Raw genomic sequence first — 25,577 nt, 5'->3', positions numbered from 1 at the left:
AATGTGTGTCCCTGTTTTCTGACGCTTCAGTGATATGAGGTACATTAGGGTCTGAAATAGACACAGAAAATTAGCTACATATCAACCCTGACTGCCGGGAGAGAATGGCTTGAGCTGCGGAAGACAAAGAAGGCCATTGTTTATTCTTGCAAAATTTGAAGAATGCATTTCTTTGGGGAGATATATATATATATATATATATATATAGTAATGTTGAGCCTGTATGTTTGAGGCAATTGTTATGTATCAGGCCTGATTTCATAGGATAAAGACAGATTGAGGTACAGTGAATACTTGCAATTCCAAAACATCCTGCAAAAAGACTCTTGCTAGGTTACAAATAAATAAAGGGAAAATAGTTTTTGCATCCAGTAGAGTCTTAGTACATCAGTGGGAATAAAAAAAAGGGGTGTTGCAGCATATTATCGGCCCCCTCTCAAAACAATTTACACTGAACAACAATATAAAACGCAACATGTAAAGTGTTGGTCCCATGTTTCATGACCTGAAATAAAAAAATCCCAGAAATGTTCCATACGCACAAAAGGCTTAACTCTCTCAATTTGTGCACACATTTGTGTACATCCCTGTTAGTGAGCATTTCTCCTTTACCAAAATAATCACCTGACAGGTGTGGCATATCAAGAAGCTGATTAAACAGCATGATCATTACACAGGTGCACCTTGTGCTGGGGACAATAAAAGGCCACTAAAATGTGCAGTTGTCACATTGTCACAACAATGCCACAGATGTCTCAAGTTGAGAAAGCGTGGAATTGGCATGCTGACTGCAGGAATGTCCACCAGTGTCGTTGCCAGAGAATGTAATGTTTATTTCTCTACTATAAGCTGCATCAAACGTCGTTTTAGATAATTTGGCAGTACGTCCAACCGTCCTCACAACTGCAGACCACGTGTAACCAAGCCAGCCCAGGACCTCCACATCTGGCCCTTTTGTGGGGAAAAACTCATTCTGATTGGCAGGGCCTGGCTCCCCAGTGGGTGGGTCTATGCCCTCCCAGGCCCACCCATGGTTGTACACCTGCCCAGTCATGTGAAATCCATAGATTAGGGCCTAATGAATTCATTTCAATTGACTGATTTCCTTATATGAACTGTAACTCAGTAAAATCTTTGAAATTGTTTCATGTTGCGTTTATATTTTTGTTCAGTATCAATACAGAGGTATTCTCAGAACATTGGGTTACATACAATTATGGCAAATCATCATTTGTACAACCCCTCCACCTGACCAAACCGTCAAAAAGACTAAAACAAAAATACATCTCAATGCCCATGTCCATTCAACCCGTCTAACCCTCCCTACAGAACAACAAACCACCCTATCCCACCCACCCCCGTTCACAGTTATCTTCTTCAATAAGAAAATGGCTTTGTTTTGCGCATCCTTAATTGAGTTGGGCTGTTTTTAGTTTTCAATTACGATTTTGTTTTTAAAAGTGCTTGTTTGATTTCCACTGACAAAAAAAGTAACAGACAGGAGTGGAGTGGAACCCAGTAACAATGAGACAATATAGTTGAAATGTCACCAATGGGGCCAGCGCATTTCCTTGTCACGGGCCATTGAAGGGGGCATCCAAAGGTGCATGGCTAGACAAACATCACTTATATATACAAAAAAAGGTTATCGGGTTGAAACTGCTTTCCGTTGAGGCTGGACTGTGTGCACTATGAGTTCTTGAGTGTATAAATATCCATGTTAGCGTGTGTTTTACATGTGGCCCTTTGCGGAGGAAATGCGAGCAGTCATTTTCACATTGACACAGAAGTACCATAATCTCTACACAGCTACACGTCGCGGAAAGGGTTGTTCAATGACAAAGAAAACTGAACAGGAAGATCCGTTGAATTTGTTTGTCTTTTTGTTTCCCCCTCCTCGAGGGATAAATAGTAACAAAGCTTTGTAGTCTCAAAGTACACTTGTAAAAAGTGTGCTAATTGCATCTCATTATACAAAGTTTTCCTTATTACACAATTTTTCCTTAATACCTGAGTAATACGATTCTTGTAACAGACAATATAACTTTTTTTGCCATTTGAATTCTGGGCCTTTCCCTGCCACCACCTTATTATTATTGTAATTATCAACATCATTCATTATTACTTTACAACTGTATGATGATTGGTAAAACAAGAGTTCAAAAATAAAAATGATCAAGCTTAGCTAACCCCTAATTTTTAAATTACATTAAAATCTACGTTTACGTTCATATCATACCAACTACACTAACAAAATAAAGACTAAATACAGATTTTTTTTAAAGGAATATAAAAAATTGCATTTGAGGCCTTGAAGACCTTCCCCTGGTAGAGTTCTCATTATCAACATTTAATGGCAGTGTTTTAAAAAAATTGACCTCGCTACAAGAACAAAATGTAGAGGGGTATAGGGACACAAAGAAAAATACAAGACCCGCAACTAGGTTCACCTCATTTTAACCCTTACCTGAAACTTTGGCTTGTTGGGGTTTTCGATCCTGTACTTACTGGCTCACTGACGTCAGCTAACAAACTGGTATACCCTGAGAATTCTGACACGGGAGTTCGTATTCGTTGATCGACCTCGGCCCCAGTGCTGTAGCCCAGCGGGGTGTGGCAGCCCGACTTAAATTGGGAACCGAAGGCCTGGGCGAAGTTTTCGATCTGGTAGGTGGCCCGCAGGTCCATTTCCTTGGGCGTGATCAGGTCGGAGTAGCTGCCGGAGCCATTGGTGCCGTTGCTCCCGTTGCCCTTGGCCCCCTGCTCCTTGGGGGCTCCACCGGTGGCCGTCAGCTCCTGAGGCATGAGCTGGAACCCGGGGGAGTGGTGCTGCTTCTCCAGCTGCTCGGTGAGCTCCTGAGACGGGGTGAGCTGCTGGTGGCCAGCCACCTCCAGGTTGCTGAGGTGGAAGGCCGGCTGGGAGGGGGAGCCCACCACCATGCTGTAGTGGGACTTAGAGGAGGACAAGGAGGAGGAAGAAGAGGAGATGGAGGGGATGGGCAGCGGCGAGGAGACGGCGGGCTGGTAGCCGCACTCCAGCGGAGATGTAGTGTAGATATGCTTGTCGGAGAAGAGAGGCCCCGTGGGGCTGGAGGTGCTGGAGAGCAAAGGGAAGGGCCCGCTGGGGACCAGCGTGGGGAAGGGTCCGCTGTGGCTGGTGCGCTCCAGGGCCTGCAGCAGGAACTTGGAGTACTCGCTCATGACCACCTGCTTGTCGCCGCCGTTGGGCGAGTCGACGTCCAGCTCTGGGGTGACAGGGGCCGCCGGCTGCAGGGTCACGTGGTGCGGGCCGCTGTGGTCCGAGAGGTCAAAGTTCACATCGTGGTGATGGTGGTGCGTGCCTTCCGATTTGTGGCTGTAGTGGTCCAGCAGGCTCTGGAGCACCTCGTCCGGGATGACCGACTTGTCGTGGTGCTTGAGGTCCAGGGGTGAGGTGTCCAGCATGGCCAGGGTGGGCTCGTTGTGGTGTCCCAGCGATCCTTGGATCACGCTGCTGGCATGGGGCTGGCCCATGTGGAGGGATGGCGCTGCGTAGTCGTTGTTGGCCATGTGTTGGAGGTAGCGCCGCTTCTTCACAAACTGCATGGCGTCGTCGTAGTTGTTGCTTGTGGCTGATGGGCCCCGTTTTGCGCCACCGCTGGAGGAACCCTGGAGGAGGCCCATGGCGTCTAGCCCTGAGCCCCCCGCCAGCTCCATGGAGCCCTGCTTCTGAGACAGCAGCTTCTGCCCCCCATCCTCCATGGGGAGGAGGCCCTTCTTGGCCTTCTTGAACACCAGCTTGGGTGAGCGGCCCTGCAGGCTGGGGCCGGCGCACTCCATGCCGTAGTCCTGCAGGCCCCCGGATGACGCGGTGGTGGCAGCAGCCTTCTTACGCTTACGATCGCCGCCCTCGCCTACATTTTTGGACTTGCCTCTCTTGCATGCCGAGGTGGCGGTAGCGTTTCCCTGAGTGAGTGAGTAGTTGCCCTGGCCCATGTCTCCGTGGGCAAGCTCCAGCATGCTGGGGTCCAGGCCCTTCTTTATGGCTTCTCCGCAGGTCCGCTTGTGCTTTAATAACCGGTCCGTCCTCGAGAAAAACTACAGGGGGAACGGGGGAGATACACAGTATTTTAAAACTTTCTAGTCACTGGATAGAGCAAATGGATCAATGACAGCAAAATGCATCGGCCCACTGTTAGATGCACCCAAAGCGCTCGACAAAGCACTACGGTTTGAAACGTCTGTGATGACAGAGCACGTTGCAAGCATCAAACAGTGTGGAGTACCCATGATATTTTGAGCAAACACATGCTAGATTAAGATAAACTGCAAACATCAGTCTAACATCAAGAACTGACATCAATAACTATTGTCAATCAGACCTGGGTTCAAAATAAATGTGTATTCAAGTATTTGCTCTTTAAATACATAGAAAATAAGTATTTTAGTATTTTCAAATAATGTGGCCAAATCAGCTACTTCTATTTTACGTATTATATAGTATTTTCAAATAAATTCCTATAAATAGCTGTAACTATTTTCAAATACTTACTTCCAAATACATTATTTCAAATACGCCTAGGACCAAGCAGACCTTGGTTCAAATGCATGGAGTATTTAAACCTTTACACTCATGGGAATTGCCCTATATGGATAGGCCCAAATTGAAATGTTTTTAACAGAAGAAATATGAAAATGGAAATGTTTTTAACAGAAGAAATATGAGAAGCATATGTATAATCATGGTAGCAATTGAAAGGGAACACTTTGGAAATCCACAACAGTTCACCTGACCTCACCACAAGACTGAATCCAGTACATTTACTGTACTTTTCGCAGCATTAGTCAATAACTAAATCTGAAATTACCCTGGATACATTCAGTAACATAGTAAGAATATTCATGGAGACTTGGGGTAGGTGCAACATTGAGAGGTCTAACTGGTGTCTCCACATAGCCACACACACACACCTTTCCGAATTGTGCACAATTCCTTTTAAGACTCAAGGAAAGAATCTTCAACTATTAGGTGCTTTTGAGTTCTCCTAGCTGTGCCAGTGAGAAACTGATGCAAGGACACTTGTCGTTTGTTTGGAACACAGCCCTGCATCCATACCATCACAATACTGTTGTTGTTTATGCAATACAAAAACGGTCCATTATAAAATTGCAATCTGGGTCAGGTGAAAGCTTATTCTATTGCCAACATGACTAGCTAATAGGGATGGGCATGAGTAATCAAGTACTCAAACGGACATAAAAACTCGATCTTTAACCAGAGATCACATTATTTTCAACTACTGTAAAACTATTTGCTCTAAATGTTGTCTTGAAGACAACATTAATTTGCTTAGTGTTCCATTTGTAGATGTGCATTTACGGGACAACAAAAAAGAAACCAAGCATCACACAGTTCTCCCTAAAGTCCCTTTCCCCTCAGCGTCTCACTCAATTGCGTTCCGACCGCTCCAGCTACACACGCGTGCTGAGTGCGCCTACAGAAATAAATGCCTATTAAAACGATGGGATACACAAGCATTCCATGCCAAATGACAGTTTTATCACAAATTCAAAATGGACTGGTTGACTGAAGTAAGGAAATGCGTGTTCCAACAATGAGCTGCAGTTTTGGAATAATTGCATAATTTTCCGCTTAGGCTACTTTGCAATTGTCACCAGTTACCACAGCCACAAAGTCAAAATTGCCTATATTGTAAAAATTTATAAAAACAAAAATGAGCTTTTTGGTCATCAATTCAGGTTAGGATTAGTAATACGTTTAGCAGTGTGGTTAAGGTTAGGTTTAAAATCAGACTGTAAGAAGAGAAATTGTAGAAAAAGCAGGGGTTTGTGGCGACCCTACTTTGCAAACTGCTAGTGCCATTTAGAATTGGTTAGCCTAAGCTATATCCCCCCCCTAAACATACAGGTTCCACAGTGAAAATATGCAGAAACATTCGTTTGACAAAGAGCGTATTTTCATCAGAATCATTATGCCTAGGCCTACTCACCAAACATATTTCATCCCACAGTTCAATGTGGAATTATTAATCCATTTAGAAAATTCCAAAAGAACAGGCAGAATGAACTAAATCAAACATCGGTATATCGAAAAGACAGATTTGTTTGTGACCCTGAAAAATGTGGTCTTTCAACTCACCAAATTGAGCCCTGTTTCAAATGATCACTCTTTGAGAATAACTGTTCCAGACGCGAGATGCGCATCACTTCGCACTATTCTGTTCTATTTTATTCTGTTATATTACATCATGTTTTTTTATTATAAAATAGATGTGTCGACTGTGATAAGTGCTCGGGAAATAAGAGGGTATTGTCTACTAAATTAACAAAACAATGCTATGCCATTGCACAGCCATAGGCTTCTACAAGCAAGCGCCACTGCTGAGGTTACTACCTTTTTGAAGATTGTGTTCATAATATAACCAGTTGATATTATGGTTTCAATAAATGAATCTTAAAATGGCACTTGTTTCTTTATTGACTGAGTGTACAAAACATTAGGAACACCGTAATATTGAGTTGCACCCCCTATTAACCTCAAAACAGCCTCAATTCGTTGGGGCATGGACTACAAGGTGTCGAAAGCGTTCGACAGGGATGTTGGCCCATGTTGACTCCAATGCTTCTCACAGTTGTTTCAAGTTGGCTGGATGTCCTTTGAGTTATGGACCATTCTTGATACACACGGGAAAATGTTGAGCGTGAAAAACCCAGCAGCGTTGCAGTTCTTAAAACACTCAAACCGGTGTGCTTGGCACCTACTACCATACCCCGTTCACAGACTCTTAAATATTTTGTCTTGCCCATTCACCCGCTCAATGGCACACATACACAATCCATGTATCAATTGTCTCAAGGCTTAAAAATCATTTTTTTCACCTGTCTCCTCCCCTTCATCTACACTGATTGAAGTGGATTTAACAAATTACATCAATAAGGGATCATAGCTTTCACCTGGTCAGTCTGTCATGGAAAGAGCAGTTGTTCCTAATGTTTTGTACACTCAGTGTCTATGAGGCAATTTAGCAATTATGATTCATTATCTGTTTCCGTTTCATTATATATATATAAATAAAAGCACACTTTTGTCATTTGAGTACATGAACACTCAAAACATTTCAAATGCCCATCCCTACTAGCTAAGTTATACAAAATGATCTTACAGTGTTAGGTTTTCACAAAGAAGTTCAGAGACACATTATTTCTGTTGGGAATAGAATGGAGTCATGAGTGCATTTTGGTGCGTGTTCCACTGCTAATTTCCTTTACAATACGACAAACATAGGCTCATTCTGTTCAGAAGAACCCAGGGTATGATGCCATGTCATCCTTGTAACTGTTCAAACATAGCGATCATAAATGTTGATATTGCAAATTACAAGTTGTATAATATGTTGGACTCACGGATGTGTGGTTTGCGTGTATCACATCAAAGCGGTGTTTTTTAAAAATAATTCACAACGTCTCAGAACACTGATTTAGAGCATTCCCCTCACTCAGACAACAAAACATTCGCAAAAGTATTCCAATTAGCAGGAGGGATGGGGGCATATTCTTTTTGCGAGTAGTGCTCAAGTTTAGAATGGCTGTCAGTTTAGAATGGCTGTCAGTTGAATCCCATACATCGCTGTAAAGCGGAGACCCTGAGTTCTGACTTCATGTACAGCATATTACTGTACAGCTACTGTGTTCCAATTTAGGCGCTTATCAGTAACCAAATCTGCCATTTTCAACCTGTATACCTGTTGTGAGTGTAAAGGGCTACATATTTGTATTTGAAAATACACATTATTTCCAAATACATTCCAATATTCACCTACATTTTTTCAAAAACTTACCTCGAAATGTGTTTGAAAGTAATTGAAATACCCTAATTTGAACACAGGTCGGTTGCCAATCAAAAATCTGTTTATCTGCTTTGAGGGTAAAACCTAGTTACCCTTGTGACTGACTGACCTGTTGGCAGGTGTCACATCTGTATGGCTTCTCTCCGCTGTGGGTCCTCTTGTGTCGCTCCATGTGGTACTTCTGGATGAAGCACATGTTACACTGGTCACAGCTGAAGGGCTTCTCTCCTGAGGAATGAATATATACACACACACACACTACAGGTCAAAAGTGTTAGAACACCTACTCATTCAAGGGTTTTTCTTTATTTTTACTATTTTCTATATTGTGGAATAATAGTGAAGACATCAAAACTATTAAATAACCTGGAATCATGTAGTAACCAAAAAGTGTTTAACAAATCAAAATATATTTTATATTTGAGATTCTTCAAATAGCCACCCTTTGCCTTGACAGCTTTGCACACTCTCGGCATTCTCTCAACCAGCTTCATGAGGTAGTCACCTGGAATGCATTTCATTTAACAGGTGTGCCTTCTTAAAAGTTAATTTGTGGAATTTCTTTCCTTCTTAATGCATTTGAGCCAATCAGTTGTGTTGTGACAAGGTAGGGGGTGGGGGGGGGGGGGGGTGGGGTATACAGAAGATAGCCCTATTTGGTAAAATACCAAGTCCATAATATGGCAAGAACAGCTCAAATAATCAAAGAGAAATGACAGTCCATCATTACTTTAAGACATGAAGGTCAGTCAATTCGGAACATTTCAAGGACTTCGAAAGTTTCTTCAAGTGCAGTCGCAAAAACCATCAAGCGCTATGATGAAATTGGCTCTCATGAGGACCGCCACAGGAATGGATGAGTTCATTAGAGTTACTTGCCTCAGAAATTGCAGCCCAAATAAATGCTTCACAGAGTTCAAGTAACAGACACATCTCAACATCAACTGTTCAGAGGAGACTTTGTGAATCAGGCCTTCATGGTCGAATTGCTGCAAAGAAACCACTACTAATGGACATCAATAAGAAGAAGGGACTTGCTTGGGCCAAGAAACATGAGCAATGGACATTATACCAGTGGAAATTTGTCCTTTGGTCTGGACAATGCCCCCAACACACCTCCAGGCTGTGTAAGGGCTATTTTACCAAGAAGGAGAGTGATATATTTTGATTTGTTTAACACCTTTTTGGTTACTACATGATTCTATGTGTTATTTCATCGTTGTGATGTCTTCACTATTATTCTACAATGTAGAAAATAGTAAAAAATAAAGAAAAACCCTTGAATGAGTAGGTGTGTACAACCTTTTGACTGGTACTATATCTATATATATATATATATATATATATAAATAAATAAATAAATAAATAAATAAATAAATGGCATGCTGGCATCATTTCAATTCAGGAAGTAAACTGAAATTTCAATTCAAATGTCTCTGAATTTCCCTTTACTTCCTGAATTGACTAAATTGAAATGGAATTGACCACAGCGCTGGCTGTCATAGGTCAAGACTCACCGCTGTGGATCTTTTCGTGCCGCTGCAGCAGGTACTTCTGGATAAAGCTCATGTTACACTGACTGCACCGGAAAGGCCTCTCACCTGTGCGATCAAAAATACAATCACCCACTCTCCACATTAATTGACTATCAGTGGGGGAAAGCAGAAGTTGGCTTTATTCAAGTGTCAGTTCATTCAATTTGACTTTTTGGATTAACACTGCAGAAGAAGCAAACACGTTAGGGTAAGTTAAACAGTGAAATCCTAAAGGGGATAGTTCAGCCAAATAACACATTTATATTTGTTCCCTTACCTTGAAAGTAGTCTTTGGACAAAATCGGCAATAAAACACTTTGGGGGCAGTGTCTTGTTTACCGAAACCAAAGCGTGGATTGCATTCTCTCCTTGTCCATAGACCACTTTCAAGGTAAAGAAATGTATATATACACACACACATTTGTAATTTGGCTGAACATTCCGTTTAAATAAAAATTATAAAACAGAATTTCTCACCGCGACAATGAGTCAAACCTCCAGCAAGAAATGTTTGATTTAGATTACCTCAGCATTGACAGGATATTTGTAGCATCAGTCCTTATGATTACCTCTGCATTTACAGGATTTTTGTAACATCAAACAAATGTCATCCGTGCTACTCACATCAGTGATATTGGATGCATTCGTTTTAGCTCACCCTGTGCCTTGGGTGGGTGAGGATTTCACTTTAGGACCAATAGAATGATCTAAAAAGTGCACACTCCAGCCACCCGGTGCAACGGTCAAGCTAAAACGAATGCACCTAATGAACAAAATAATTCCCATGCAGAAAGCACTGAAAGCCTCTCACCTGTGTGGATGAGCACGTGTCTGCGGAGATGGTAGGAGCTGCGGAAGGCAGCGTTGCAGTGCTCGCAGATGTGCGGTTTGGAGTTGGGAGACAGGCCGGTCCCCCCGCCGTCCAGCATCATGGCCTGTGCGGGGACGGGACAGAATGAAAGGTCAGAATAACCCGATTGCAATTTTACATCGAAGTTTTAACAACATGTTGTTTAAGGGGCAAACTGTTGTTAACATGAGCTGACCACAGCAAAACTGAACTGTTGTGTGACTTTATGGTAGCTTTGATTCTAAAACGCATTATTAATGTAAATGCTAGAGATGTGTTGTGTTCTACCTTGGGTTCTCCACGTTTTCTTCTGGCTTTCCCCTCCCCATCGCTGTTGCTCTTCCTTCTTCTTCCCGACGACTCTTTTGGCCCTTTCTCTGGTATTCCAGACATCTGAGGACAAAGCAGAGGAGGAGGTTGGCCATGTAAACAGATACGTTCTTATGATGTGATACCTCATGCACAGTTTGAATATTCTCAAAGGAGCGATAGGTGCTATACTGATAACTAATTTTGATCTTTACAGAGGGAGTCCCAAAGACAAAAAGATCAAAGCATACATGGATTAACTCTACAGAATATATCTATTGAGGAGGCCCCCTTTCAGCCACTAAAACTACAACATTAAAAAATAAACATGGCTCCCTCACCGGCTCTCCCATTCGGACATCGCCGTGGCTGAGGTCGTGCAGGAGCATGTTCTGATGGTTGTGGTGGTGGCCTCCACCAAACTGCATCTCCATCATCTCGTTGCCCTTACCCACGCCCCCTCCTCCTCCGCCACAGCTGCCACCCAGCCCTCCTCCCCCGCCACCTCCGCTATAAAGGGGCATGCGGTAATCCAGTTCACTCATCCGCTCTTGCTTGATGCCCATGCCGTGGAGGAAGCCGTGGGCGTTGGGTGGCGAGTCGCGCTCCTTCTTCAGGATCATCTCCTGGGGAAGGTCGCCCCCCATGACCGACTGCGAGGCCAGGCGGGTGAAGCTGGTGACGGGCGGCAGGTGGCTGAACATGAGCATGCCCGGGGCAAAGTTGGGGTCCATGCCCCCATTGCCTCGCAGAAACTCGTTGCCTAGCTTGTCTTGGATAATACTCATGGTTGGTCAGCACGTGCAGAAAGGGGAAACACTAAATGGGGCCAAGTGGGGATGTCCTGGAAGAGAAGGGAGGAGGCTAAGTATAGCTCCACAATATCAGTTTTACAATTGTTATTTAGCAGATGCTCTTATCCAGAGCAACTTAGAGGATTAATTAGGGTTAAAGTGAAATTTCACAATTGTTCAACTTCATATTCATCATCTCCAGCACCACCTGTGAAAATGGCATGTTTCTATGTTTTCTGGGGAAAAAGAGGAACATCATTGACATCATTGATTTTAACCAATTATGAGTAGGCATTGCCTACTAATTAGCTGATGTCATTGGAAACACTTATCTACCTCTATCTTTTTTACTACAAAAAATTGAAATGTACTATTTTCACATGTTGATGTTGGGGTGATGCTGGAGATGAAGTTGAAAAATTGTGAAATTTCTCTTTAAGTGCCTTGCGCAAGGGCTCGCCGACAGATTTTTCTACATCTTGAGTTGAGATAATATATTAGACAAGTTGTTTTCTCATGTGTTTTTTTGCATGAGAGAAAAGAAAAAAAAACAGTTACACCGTGGAAGATATAGGCTGCAAGCCTACAATCTTGTAAGGTTTTGGTTTAACCCTGACCTTAGGGCTAGACTGGTCCCAGGTGGAGTCAGCGTGCTCTACATTTCCCCAGTCATCCATTAATTACTTGATTGGATTTATTGGGATTTGCCTATCTGGAACAGGACGCGTGAGTAGTTCTATTTCTACGGAGTGAGGCTATGATATAGTGGCTGGGTTATGGTTATCAAGCAAAAACTGTGTTGTGGCTCCTTTGAAGACCTTATAAACACCCTGCTTCTTGTTTACTTTAAGTAATATAATTGTCTAATGTTCCATGTAGGATAACCCACATTTCCAAATGCCAGGCTGCTATGGCTAAATAAAATTGCCATGATTAAAGAGGGCAAAATAACTCCACCGTTAAAGCAGGGACATATGACTAAATTGCCTAGTCCAGTGTTATCGTGCAAAGCGCAAGGGGAGCGACATGCGTGATCCATGTCATATAAGATTCACAGCACCGCAGCAAAATCAAGGCCATTACTAGCCGTGCTAAGTCTCTCTCACCGGGTCAACAAAGATTAAACAAAGATTAAAGAAACGACTTAAGCTAAAGCAAAGCTTAACCTCTTGACTGCTGGCAGCATGCTCCCAACAATGGACCAAGGCCAGCAGCTGTGCCAGTCTGAATAGAATATCAGCCTAATAAAAATGGTGCTGAAGAGTTTGCTCTCGAAAACCCAATGCATTAACAAGGCATTCTGCCTTATCCCAAGGGTTCTCAGCTATAAGCACCACTTACTGGTGGGACCATGTGAACTACAATCCCAATGCTCTGTTTTAACGTTTAGAAACGTCAATAATCAACACTTGCGATGCAGTTCTCGAAACATATGGAAATTCTTTCCTATCAGCTAAATAATCTTTAAAATAAAAAAGATACACTTATTGTAGCAGGGTTTCACAGCTCCATAAGGCTGTAAAACCACACTTCCCAGTTATGCTTTCCCTTAAATTAGCACAGATGGTCGCCTCTGTCTTCCGTAAACAAGCGCTGTAACACAGAGATATGGCAGTGTGGGAACAACTAACCCTAAAAAAAAAAAGTTGTGTAGTAATTTAACCTCTTTTTTGGTGAAAATGATTTCTTGTTTATATGAAAGATACATTCCTTATGTTTCCAAAACGGTACCGCAAGCGATGTGTGTTAACTGTCAGCCAGAGCGTCAGGGCTCTTAACAAAACTCCCCCGGCCAAAAGATACCTTGATGAATACACACTAAAGGTAGTTAGCGTCTAGGAATGGGCAACTGTAGGCTATGCTTGCCCTGCACACCAATGTTCAGATAGGCACTAATCTAGTCCAACAGTGGACATCCCCTGCAGTCTGACCTTAATATCAAATAGGAATGTAGCTTGATATTGAGACAGAAAAAAGATTAACCCATCTTGTTTTTGTGAATCTGAGCGACTCTTATCGATTCCCTGGGTCATTTCATGTTTATCTGAGCTATTACCGTTTAAGCAGGCAGAAATTTGGCAGATATGACGTAGCATTGTGATAACGCCGCTCTCACTACACTGGAAGTTAATAGGAATTTGACTTTTAGATTGCGAAAACATCTATCATACATGTCAGATTTCAATACTGTCCGATGTCATAACGCGGGAGGTTGTCTCTCGAATAAGCCATTGATCATATTTGAAAAATTCCTACCTCGAGAAATGTGTAATTTAACAGAGGCCCTAAACACATTTCTGTTATTTGTCTGCCTCTTCAGTCCAGGGTGCACTGCATGGTGTCGTTGCGAATGTCAGACTCCACTCTGAGGCACATCGATCTGCAGGTTGAACATGGTGAGATTGTAGATTCCTAAATTAACAGTGCAGTTTGTTTAGGCAATTGTACAGCTAACTAGCTACTCCACATGCTGATATTGAATTTGGTATTACTGTGAGTAGCTACATTTAATAGCTAGCCAGCCCATAGAGCGCATTGCATTGTGGGTTTTGTAGTCGACTTAAGCTGCAACAGATTTCCACAACAATTCTCATGTTGCTACCAACCTTAACAACAAAATGTAACATTTGTTGACAAAAAATATCGTTCTCACTTAAATTATAGGAATTAGTGGTTTTGGGTGGATTCTTTCTTTAAGGTGTCTGCATGCTCCCATCCAAAACAACATGTGTTTCGTGCACACAACGGCTGTTCGTGTAAACAAAAAAAATTCTTGAGGCAAGCCCAAGTTCGGGAGCTTTAGTCTACGGCCATTCGTTGGTCAACAGTAGAAATTCTTAAATTAAGTGTTTGTCATTCAACGATACTCATTTTCATGCAAATGTTTCCACTTGAGAAATACTGCATCTTAGTTAGATGTAAAATTGTGCGACTAAGATCTACTCTGCAAAAACATCAAAAGTAATGACAGATTTCTTGAGTTATCTTAGATTGGCTGACTATTCTGGCTCTGGTGTCTCAAGAGGGACAAACAATGCTATTGTGGGATTTTTCAAATTTTTCAAGCAAAGGTCTTTAAAAGGGAGTATGCGACTTGGGCTGACTCCATTCGAGTCAACTGGTTGAAAATATTCACGCAGCTCTAGCTCCTATACATTCGTTTTTCTTGAACTCCTTATTGTTATTACAATTATTATGATCATTATAATAAGTAATGTCATTATCATTAGTAGGCTTCTTATACAGTGCATTCGGAAAGTATTCAGACCCCTTGACTTTTTCCTAAAATGTGTACATTACAGCCTTACTCTAAAATGGATTAAATTGTCCCCCCCCCCCCCCGTCTACACACAATACCCCATAATGACGACGTAAAAACAGGTCCGTAGAAATTTTTGCAAATGTATTAAATATAAATAACACATTTACATAGGTATTTAGACCCTTTACTCAGTACTTTGTTGAAGCACCTTTGGCAGTGATTACAGCCTCGAGTCTTCTTGGGTATGACGCTACAAGCTTGGCACACCTGTATTTGGGGAGTTTCTCCCATTCTTCTCTGCAGATCCTCTCAAGCTCTGTCAGGTTGGATGAGCAGCGTCACTGCACAGCTATTTTCAGGTCTCTCCAGAGATGTTCGATCGGGTTCAAGTCCAGGCTCTGGCTGGGCCACTCAAGGACATTCAGAGACTTGTCCCGAAGCCATTCCTGCGTTGTCTTGGCTGTGTGCTAAAGGTCGTTGTCCTGTTGGAAGGTGAACCTTCGCCCCAGTCTGAGGTCCGGAGTGCTCGGGAGCAGGATTTCATCAAGGATCTCTCTGTACTTTGCTCCGTTCATCTTTCCCTTGATCCTGACTAGTCTCCCAGTCCCTGCCGCTGAAAAACATCCCCACAGTATGATGCTGCCACCACCATGCTTCACCGTAGGGATGGTATTGGCCAGGTGATGAGCGCTGCCTGGTTTCCTCCAGACATGACGCTTGGCATTCATTCCAAAGAGTTTAATCTTGGTTTCATCAGACCAGAGAATCTTGTTTCTCATGGTCTGAGAGTCATTTAGGTGCCTTTTTGCAAACTCCAAGCGGGCTGTCATGTGCCTTTTACTGAAGAGTGGCTTCCATCTGGCCCCTTCTCCTCCGATTACTCAGTTTTGACAGGCGGCCAGCTCAGACAAGACAATGCGAGATACAGATTACAAAGATATAGCCTACGCGCACAGTTCCGACTGACTGTCTCCCCCCTTGCCTGCTCTTTATCTTAGCTATGAAAGATGTGAGTGTGTGTTCAGTCTTCGGTCCGTTGCGTCTAGAATAGCTTAGCCTACTCATTGATAGCCCCTACTTTAGTGAACTTGTGAGAAATTTCAAGCCAAGAAATTGACAGATACAGCATTGCGAGATTACCGATGCATGGTTAGGACTGTCTGCCTGGTTGCCGACCTATGCCCCTCCCCTCGCTCTTTATTTGCTGTGAATAACGCAAGAGTTTGTTCTCGGAAATAGCCTACGGCAACTACAACGGGCCAGGAGTCAAGGAATCGATTCATTTGGAGTCGACTCTCCACCACTACTTGTTTATCCATTGTCTATGCAAATGTAATTAAATGTGGTTACAAATGTTTTTACCACAGCATTGTTGATTACTTGTTTCTGATTGGTTAGAAGGGCATTCTAGAATGGACATTAAAACCAAATAACGGGACCGTTGTAAAAGATATCGGGACTTGACGCAATATGCACCTACACATGCAGACCGTACTTGCTACAAAGTTACAGAAATATAAACCAACAACCACACTAACTGATATTGGACACATTGTAAATGCAGATCCACCGAGGAAAAACTTAGCTAGCTAGTATTGATTTGCTTCTGCAAAGCATTTGATGGCCTAACGTGGTGAGTGATGAACATTAATTTCGCCAGTCCCTATGTTGCAGTCATGACAAGTGGCGCTATGCTGTCAAATCCTCCCACGTTTCTAGTTTGACCAACTGTTTCCAGCAACTGATATTTTTGAATTCGGTTGTCATATTGGCAGGTTTGCTAGCAACAAACTATTTAGCTAGCTTCTAGCCTAGTGTTTGATATACAATGTGATCTCCTCATAATGAAGTTTCAACGTGTGCCCTGACGGGAAGGCACTATGGCAGGCAAAATCGGGCATTATAAACTCATTGTTATGGACGTATCCAAATAAATGTCAACAGAAAACAGCTTAAACAAATGCAGCAACTTTGCTGTTACTCTGGCTGCAGAGGTCATGACTGTGTTAGCCGTAGCTAGTTGGCTAGCTAGCAAGGGACAAGAACGTTGCCATGGAACATGTAGAAAGACCAACTGGGTGGCGTCCATAAATATCCAACTAACTAAACAAACGACTGGGTCGCGTCTCTAGCAACCAAAAGATGACAAAGTATGAATTATCTTGTAAAAATATAAATACAAACTATTTTTTTCTCCTATTGGTAAATGTGTGCCTTTAGTATTGTTTTCTTTGGCAACTGTGGTAAAAGCGGAATAAACGCCGACATTCTGTACATTACCTTGGAAAAATGAACTCCGCAAAGGGACTCGGCTCCATCTCGTCCCGCTTATTCATAGAATGCATATTGTCACAATATTGTTTTGAACACTGTTTCGACTGATGTCCAACTGAGCATTGTACTCAATGCATTGTCAATGAGAGCTGATAAAGATTTTACCAAAAGTGCATTAAAGTGGCTTGGAAATAGAATGACATTCAAAAGGAGGCAAATAATTAGTAGGAAAACCTTTTGATGTCACCAGATTGACATTAGATGCAGTTTAACGTTAGCTAGCTAAGATTGAGGGGAGGCCACCGGACTATAGCTCGCTAACGTTAGCATTTCTATCTATTTTTGATAAACTTTGCTAGCTAATGACAACATTGCCATCTGTCTAAAGTAAATCTGACGACATGATAATACTGGCAGTTGTTTCCTACTAAATATTTGACTACTTTAGCAATGTCATTGTATTTCCTGGCCTGCCTGCTCTGAGAAGAGGGGGGAGGAGCAGACAGGCCGAGAACAGAGAGGAGATAAATGCAAGGAAATCAAGATAGCAGTGGCAGCTGTATAAATAACATCCAAAAGGGCTTTACCTTCTCAAACATGGCAGAAAGCTAACACAATATGATGCCCCGTCACCTTATTAATTCAGCCACTTTGATAGCAAGTTAAACTAGGGGTTGTGTTTACGCCTAATTCTGCGATTTTCACGCAGGAAAAAAAGATAAAAACGCACAAGAAATGTCTTTCTGCATTTTGTAAACACAGATCTAAAATGCTTCTTATTGTAATTTCTGCTCTGCATCAGACTATTTTTGTGCTTAAGTTGCACTTCTATACTCGGATGAGAATTCACGAACGGGCATTCTATCAGCAGACAGGTTGACGACTGATGTGTAGCTTCTTTTCTCCAGTCCTTTTTTCGGTGTAGCCAGCATTTTTTCTCTATGGTAAAATGCAAGATTAACTTATAGCAAAACATTAGGAAATGTAGCTGGCTACATTATTTTTATGATAGGTGCGATTTTGCCTGGCATAGAAAATGTGCTCTCTTGTCAGGGCACTGTTGTTCAGAGGAGCTAGCCAACAACACAGCTAACACAATCACTTCAAACTGAAGCTGGAATGACTGCAAACTAGCTGTGTTTCGTTTTACCTTTTTTCATTTGACATTTCTTTGTATGTATCCATAAAAATGATGCCAGCTGATTCGTGATTTCGACTGGCTGAGAAACACTGCCTGCCTGTCTCGTCCCGACACGTTCATTACTATGGGACAGCTGGAGATCGAATTTGATGAGACAGTGGATTGTGCAGTCAGATGGAACAGAGTAAATAGGCATTTTAACGTCATACATGTAGCCGGTGGTAACTTGTGGAATAGACACCGGCTGGAAGGCGGTTTTAACCAATCAGCATCTAGGATTAGACCCAACGCAGGGTGCCTAGATACAGCCATTAGCTGTGGTATATTGGCCATATACCACAAACCCCTGAGGTGCCTTATTGCTATTATAGACTGGTTACCAACGTAATTAGAGCAGTAAAAATAAATGTTGTCATACCCGTGGTATACGGTCTGATATACAATGGCTGTCAGCCAATCAGCATTCAGGGCTCATAGCACCCAGTTTATAATTACAAACAAACACGTGACTGGCTCAACTGTGCTGGGAAACTAAGTAAGCTTTAGGTGAAATAAGAATGCAATCTGCTTCATCTAACACATTGCACAAGTTGGCTGCAGGTATTTACTATTATATATTTTTTTTAAACTTCAAAGAAGTAGTTTACAGTATTGATGTTACTGAAAACCCATCCCGTGGCTATTTCCAAATACCTGGGTACTACCAAGCCTATTTCTGATTGGCTTGAAGGGCATTCTAGAGCGTGCGTTATGGTACATCCTCACAGTAGAATTCAAAGTCTATAGTTCATTCTTACATGTTCTATGTTTGAGCTGCTTTTGAAATGTTGCCCAAGATTCTAACTGTCTCAAATGACCTTGTGCTCGCCTGCTACCAATTAGACATCACCATAACATTAGGCCCGCGAAGAATAGTGTAGCCAGTCATCATCACCAATCAAATGTAGGCTACTTCTGAAACATAATCCAAATCACGTGTTACGTGCGACATTTTGTATATTGCATGCAGCCAAACAAAAATCGTTGTTGCAGTGTAAAATGTGCAATTTTAGTTTCCCCTTTCAAATTACACTGTCTGGTTGACAATTGATTCAAATGTATTACCCGGGATGTGAACACAATGAATTTGCTGCCATTGACAATTTATAAGAACCACAGGCTGAAGACACTGCCTGTGATAAGCATATCAAATTACACGGTCCACTAAACTAGTCTAAAACAAAACATTTCACCTTGAATTTAGTAACATAATGTGATCAAACGTTAAAACTGCTAGTTGGGTGACTATTCCAGCTGGCTCCTGAACGTCTCAGGCGCAAATGTATTGTTTAGTCTAACCGACCATTTGGATACTCGACATCGAATTATATGGAAAGCGGATGGGCTTTTGTGATGAATAGCTAGCTAACTAGCTAGCAAACCTGCTACAATGAAATGAATTACGGTAGCCACCTACCTACTACCTATATGTCCTCGCCAGCTTTGTTGATACAAAACACACTTGTCACATAAATGCATTACTATTAAAACACAATAACACAGGACAACAAATCAACTCATACATTATGAAAATAGAAGCTAGATGGCGACGGCTCAATAATGAGTAGCTAGTTTTTGTTAATGTTAGCTATGAAGTCCAAGTAACGTTAATCTCATGCTGACAAAACATTACAGTACATTACCCTGGGATTCAATGGCTTTACAGTTCGCACGACCTTAATAAAACCCAAATACTGACATTATCTCACCGTGGGCGAGGAGTACATTTTATTAACCTGTTTATGAAAGACGATTGGCTTGCTGTCCTTGGCTGGGACGAGGCTCGATAAAGAAATTCTGGTCATCTCTGGCGTTCGAGCCTATTTGTCGAGCTACAGTAACTAGCTAGCTATAACTGTAGCTAATTATAACTAGCAATTACAGCTGCATGTATTAATACATTCCGTACTGTTTGCGGTGCAAGTTAACTTTAGATCCCATACTGCAAATAGTAACTACGGATGCCAAGAGACAAATTAGTGCTTACCAGCTAGATAAAGCTAACGAGCTAGCCGCTCCAACTGAAACCCCGCATTATTATGGCCCATGCAACAGAGAAACAATGATGCTCGGCTTTTGAGTGCATCTCTCGCTGGTTTAAGCGATTTGCGTTTGACATTTCCACAGAACTCGACATAATTTCAACAAATACTCCAAACTAAATGGAAATGTAAAGGTACATTTACCTACACATGACCGCTATTTGCTTTAAACGTTCGTATTTTCTTCCCTTTCTCGTTCCTTTGAGGTTTTATAGCCAAAACATTGTTGTCTTGCGGCTGTTGCTTTCTTCCATCTTGTCTTGGCGCGGGGAGTTATGGGTCTAACGAGCGGACGGGTCGTGAGAGAGGAGGAGACAGGGGTTTCCTCTAGGGTCAGTGCTCTCCAGAGTCCTTGGGACGTCCCAACCATAAACGATTAACTCTAACCTTAACCCTTACTTAACCATTTTACATTTCATCCTCAATGGGATAGGGACATCCCAAGGATCCCGGAAAGCTCGGAGCTTTCTACGAGCTTCGATAGCCACAAAGTCCGATTCCGCAGCCACAAAGTCCAAATTGGTAACAAAAAAAATGCCCTTTGATCTTCGTTTAAGGTTTGGGTTAGGAATGACATTAGCAGTGTGGTTAGGGATAAGGTTAGGGTTAGGTTTAAAATCAAATTTTAAGAAGAGAAATTGTAGAAATGTGCTGGGTTTATGACTTTGTGGCTATAGAAGCTAGTGACGACTGGAGACAGGCAAGAGAGTTGCTGCAGACTTGCATACCCTAGAGATGGCTAGTGTGACCTAAGGTCGCGTGACATCCTTTTCCACTGTCAGGTCGATATTGTTGACTGGAATATTTCCACTATATTTAGTTGTATTTTATTGTGGTTAAATTGTAATTCTGTAAGGTAAATCATCATTGCACTGTAGATTAAACAAATACAGATGGGCTTCTGATGATATAAGTCACAACATTTTGAATTTAGTGAGTTAATCAATACCTTTATGAATTCTTCTATCATAAGGGCTAGGTCTCTCTCTCTCTCTCTCTCTCTCTCTCTCTCTCTCTCTCTCTCTCTCTCTCTCTCTCTCTCTCTCTCTCTCTCTCTCTCTCTCTCTCTCTCTCTCTCTCTCTCTCTCTCTCTCTCTCTCTCTCTCTGCAACCAGTCAGGATGTTCTCGATGGGCGGCAGGTAGCTTAGTGGTTAAGAGCGTTGTGCCAGTAACCGAAAGGTCACTGGTTCTAATCCCCGAGCCGACTAGGTGAAAAATCTGTCGATGTGCCCTTGAGCAAGGCACTTAACCCTAATTGCTCCTGTAAGTCGCTCTGGATAAGAGCGTCTGCTAAATGACTAAAATGTATAACTTTTTGAGGACCCATACCAAATCTTTTCAGTCTCCTGAGGGGGAATAGGCTTTGTCATGCCCTCTTCATGCCTGTCTTGGTGTGTTTGGACCATGATAGTTCGTTGGTGATGTGGACAACCTGTTCCACTACAGCCCCGTCGATGAGAATGGGGGCGTGCTCAGTCCTTTTTTTCTTCCTGTAGTCCACAATCATCTCCTTTGTCTTGATCACATTGAGGGAGAGGTTGTTATCCTGGCACCACACGGCCAGGTCTCTGACCTCCTCCCTATAGGCTGTCTCATCGTTGTCGGTGATCAGGCCTACCACTGTTGTGTCGTTGGCAAACTTAATGATGGTGTTGTAGTCGTGCCTGACCATGCAGTCATGGGTGAACAGGGAGTACAGGAGGGGAATAAGCATGCACCCCTGAGGTGCCCCCGTGTTGGGGATCAGCGTGGCAGATGTGTTGTTACCTACCCTTACCACCTGGGTGCGGCCCGTGAGGAAGTCCAGGAACCAGTTGCAGAGGGAGGTGTTTAGTCCCAGGATCCTTAGCTTAGTGATGAGCTTTGAGGGCACTATGGTGTTGAACGCTGAGCTGTAGTCAATGAATAGCATTCTCACGTAGGTGTTCCTCTTGTCCAGGTGGGAAAGGGCAGTGTGGAGTGCAATAGAGATTGCATCATCTGTGGATCTGTTGGGGCGGTATACAAATTGGAGTGGGTCTAGGGTTTCTGGGATAATGGTGTTGATGTGAGCCATGACCAGCCTTTCAAAGCACTTCATGGCTACAGACGTGAGTGCTATGGGTCGGTAGTCATTTAGGCAGGTTATCTTAGTGTGCTTGGGCACAGGGACTATGGTGGTCTGCTTGAAACAGGTTGGTATTACAGACTCAGTCAGGGACATGTTGAAAATGTCAGTGTAGACACCTGCCCGTTGGTTAGCACATGCTCGGAGTACACGTCCTGGTAATCAGTCTGGCCCTGCGGCCTTGTGAATGTTGACCTGCTTAAAAGTCTTACTCACATCGGCTACGGAGAGCGTGATCACATAGTCATCTGGAACAGCTGGTGCTCTCATGCATGCTTCAGTGTTGCTTGCCTCGAAGCGAGCATGGAAGTGATTTAGCTCGTCTGGTAGGCTTGTGTCACTGGGCAGCTCGCAGCTGTGCTTCCCTTTGTAGTCTGTAATCGTTTTCAAGCCCTGCCATATCCGACAAGCATCAGAGCCGGTGTAGTACGATTCAATCTTAGTCCTGAATTGACTCTTTGCCTGTTTGATGGTTCGTCAGAGGGCATAGCAGGATTTCTTATAAGCGTCTGGGTTAGAGTCCCGTCCTTATGTGTGTTAGAGTCCTTGAAAGCGGCAGCTCTACCCTTTAGCTCAGTGCGGATGTTGCCTGTAATCCATTGCTTCTGGTTGTGGTATGTACGTACGGTCACTGTGGGGACGACGTCATCGATGCACTTATTGATGAAGCCAGTGACTGATATGGTGTACTCCTCAATGCTATCTGAAGAATCCCGGAACATATTCCAGTCTGTGCTAGCAAAACAGTCCTGTAGCTTAGCATCTGCATCATCTGACCACTTTTTTATGAACCGAGTCACTGGTGCTTCTTGCTTTAGTTTTTGCTTATAAGCAGGAATCAGGAGGATAGAGTTATGGTCAGATTTACCAAATGGAGGGCGAGGGAGAGCTTTGTATGCGTCTCTGTGTGTAGAAATGAGGTAGAATGGATTTAATGCATTAAAGTCCCCAGCCACTAGGAGCGCTGCCTCTGGATGAGCGTTTTCCTGTTTACTTATGACCTTATACAGCTCATTGAGTGCAATCTTAATGCCAGTATCGGTTTGTGGTTGATAGACAGCTACGAAAAATATAGATGAAAAGTCTCTTGGTAAATATTGTGGTCTACAGCTTATCATGAGATACTCTACCTCAGGCGAGCAAAACCTCGAGACTTCCTTAGTATTCGATTTTATCCACCAGCTGTTGTTTACAAATATACACAGACCGCCACCCCTTGTCTTACCGTAGTGAGCCGTTCTATCCTGCCAATGTAGCGTATATCCCGTCAGCTGTATGTTGTCCATGTCGTCGTTCAGCCACGACTCGGTGAAACATAAGATATTACAGTTTTTAATGTCCCGTTGGTAGGATAACCTTAATCTTAGGTCATCTAATTTATTTTCAAATAATTGAACATTGGCTAATAGAATTGATGGAAGAGGCAGTTTACTCGCTTGACGTCAGATCCTTACAAGGCACCCTGACCTACGTCCACGATATCTCCGTCTGCACTGGCTCTGGGCTAGGGTCATGTATAGTGGCTTGGTGCCCATGATGCGGCCGTTCATCTCCATCACAGCCTTGGTGGCTGAGAAAGCCATTAAAACCCCCAAAGTGGTATCCAAATACTGATGTGGACTGGGTCCATATGGCCTGTGTTGCTCCCATTCTAGGAGGGATTAATTCATTTCAAATTAGGAAAATTTCAACTGAGACTGTAAATCAGTCCATCAGTGAGGCTAGTCCTAAAAGAGATAGATGGTTGGGGAGGCCAACAGCAGATTCCATACTGTGCGTAGAGTCCCAACTGCAAGAGTTCCCTGAGTACAATGTGTCAACCAAGGGGAGGAGGTTGGTGGGTTGTTGCGAGATAGGGAGAGGGCCCCAAATCAAATTCCAAATAGCTTGCACTGCCCCTGGGAAGACCTGGCCCATTTTAAAGCCACGAAGAACACACAAAGAACACACTGAAGAAAGTCATGGTGGCGCTCCTCTTCATAAAGAATGTTGTAATGATGTTTCAGCAGAGATGGTTTTTGCTCACACAGAAACACAAGACAGACAATGTGTAGTGACTCAAGACATCTTACAAGGGAACGCACACTTGCAGTCCCCATTGTGGCGTACAGCAGGTCAGCCACCAGGGGGGTTCGTCGAGGCCTGGTAACAGATGAAGTATACATCACGAGGCAGTGGCTCCATCTGCTGGACGTGCCAGGTCTCGACGGGCTCCCCGGACAGGACTAATTGGGAGCTGGTGAGTAATTAAGGGCGGATTGCTCACCAGCTGTGCAAGGCCCATAAAGCTGCCAGAAGGGCAGCTCATGGGGAGGACTAGGGGAAGTAAGGTAACTTCCGTGCAGTTGGAGACGGTATCCTGGAGAGGGTCTCATGGGGGAGACCTAACCTTTTTCTTTTGATTATTTCATTAATAAACACCCTTGAAACCGAGCTAATCATACTCTGTCCATGTCTGATCTGTGCAAACGTCTTGACCCAACCCCCTGATCTGCCACACCATCAAAAGAGGATTTCAAAGGCTGGTCCTCCTCTCTGACATTGAGTTGTCTCTGGAGGTCTGCAGGATTGTTGCCAGAATCTTACTGGATGCAGCAGACCTTCAGAACTTCAGGGAGAGGAAAGATATCCAGCCCATATGACCCAAACAAGTTGCTGATGTGCCTGGACAAAGGAGGGGAACTGAAGTTCAGGGAGGAGGACCAGTCTTCTTTCGATGAAGAATGCAAGTGTGCATTCCCTTTCAATGTCATGTGTAAATGATATTAATTTCTTCATTAATTATTAATGGATCATTATAGATGAAGAAATATGGTAAATGATAGCACTGGGAAAATGTATCGAATGCTTGCTCAAATCCTTGATGCAGCATATACACTGCTCAAAAAAATAAAGGGAACACTTAAACAACACAATGTAACTCCAAGTCAATCACACTTCTGTGAAATCAAAACTGTCCTCTTAGGAAGCAACACTGATTGACAATACATTTCACATGCTGTTGTGCAAATGGAATAGACAACAGGTGGAAATTATAGGCAATTAGCAAGACACCCCCAATAAAGGACTGGTTTTGCAGGTGGTGACCACAGACCACTTCTCAGTTCCTATGCTTCCTGGCTGATGTTTTGGTCACTTTTGGATGCTGGCGGTGCTTTCACTCTAGTGGTAGCATGAGATGGAGTCTACAACCCACACAAGTGGCTCAGGTAGTGCAGCTCATCCAGGATGGCACATCAATGCGAGCTGTGGCAAGAAGGTTTGCTGTGTCTGTCAGCGTTGTGTCCAGAGCATGGAGGCGCTACCAGGAGACAGGCCAGTACATCAGGAGACATGGAGGAGGCCGTAGGAGGTCAACAACCCAGCAGCAGGACTG

The 25,577-nt window shown here is 43.1% G+C and overlaps 1 protein-coding gene across 1 annotated transcript; it reads right to left on the bottom strand.

The window, feature by feature from the left end:
• Positions 1-1,366: 1,366 nt before the first annotated feature.
• Positions 1,367-20,343, bottom strand: znf281b (zinc finger protein 281b). The gene is made up of 7 exons (XM_084159312.1): positions 20,238-20,343; positions 10,883-11,385; positions 10,521-10,625; positions 10,194-10,317; positions 9,365-9,448; positions 7,957-8,075; positions 1,367-4,077 (listed from the first exon to the last, which is right to left on the bottom strand). Exons 2-7 carry the CDS (start codon positions 11,327-11,329, stop codon positions 2,464-2,466), a joined length of 2,493 nt encoding a protein of 830 aa, XP_084015438.1. The 5' UTR covers positions 11,330-11,385; positions 20,238-20,343; the 3' UTR covers positions 1,367-2,463.
• Positions 20,344-25,577: the final 5,234 nt, after the last annotated feature.

The sequence above is a fragment of the Coregonus lavaretus genome, assembly GCF_964263955.1.
Source record: "Coregonus lavaretus genome assembly, chromosome: 1".
In the NCBI taxonomy this organism is placed as follows: Eukaryota; Metazoa; Chordata; class Actinopteri; order Salmoniformes; family Salmonidae; genus Coregonus; species Coregonus lavaretus.
The sequence above is the reverse complement of the archived record's forward strand: the minus strand, read 5'-3'. Positions and strand labels throughout refer to the sequence as shown.

Excerpts from the sequence above, each read along its gene's own strand:
- znf281b (XM_084159312.1), bottom strand. The coding sequence starts at position 11,329 with ATGAGTATTATCCAAGACAAGCTAGGCAACGAGTTTCTGCGAGGCAAT. Across the intron at positions 9,449-10,193 it reads ACACGTGCTCATCCACACAG|GTGAGAGGCCTTTCCGGTGC; the intron begins GTGAGAGGCTTT and ends TTGATCGCACAG. Across the intron at positions 4,078-7,956 it reads GATGTGACACCTGCCAACAG|TTTTTCTCGAGGACGGACCG; the intron begins GTCAGTCAGTCA and ends TTCCCCCTGTAG.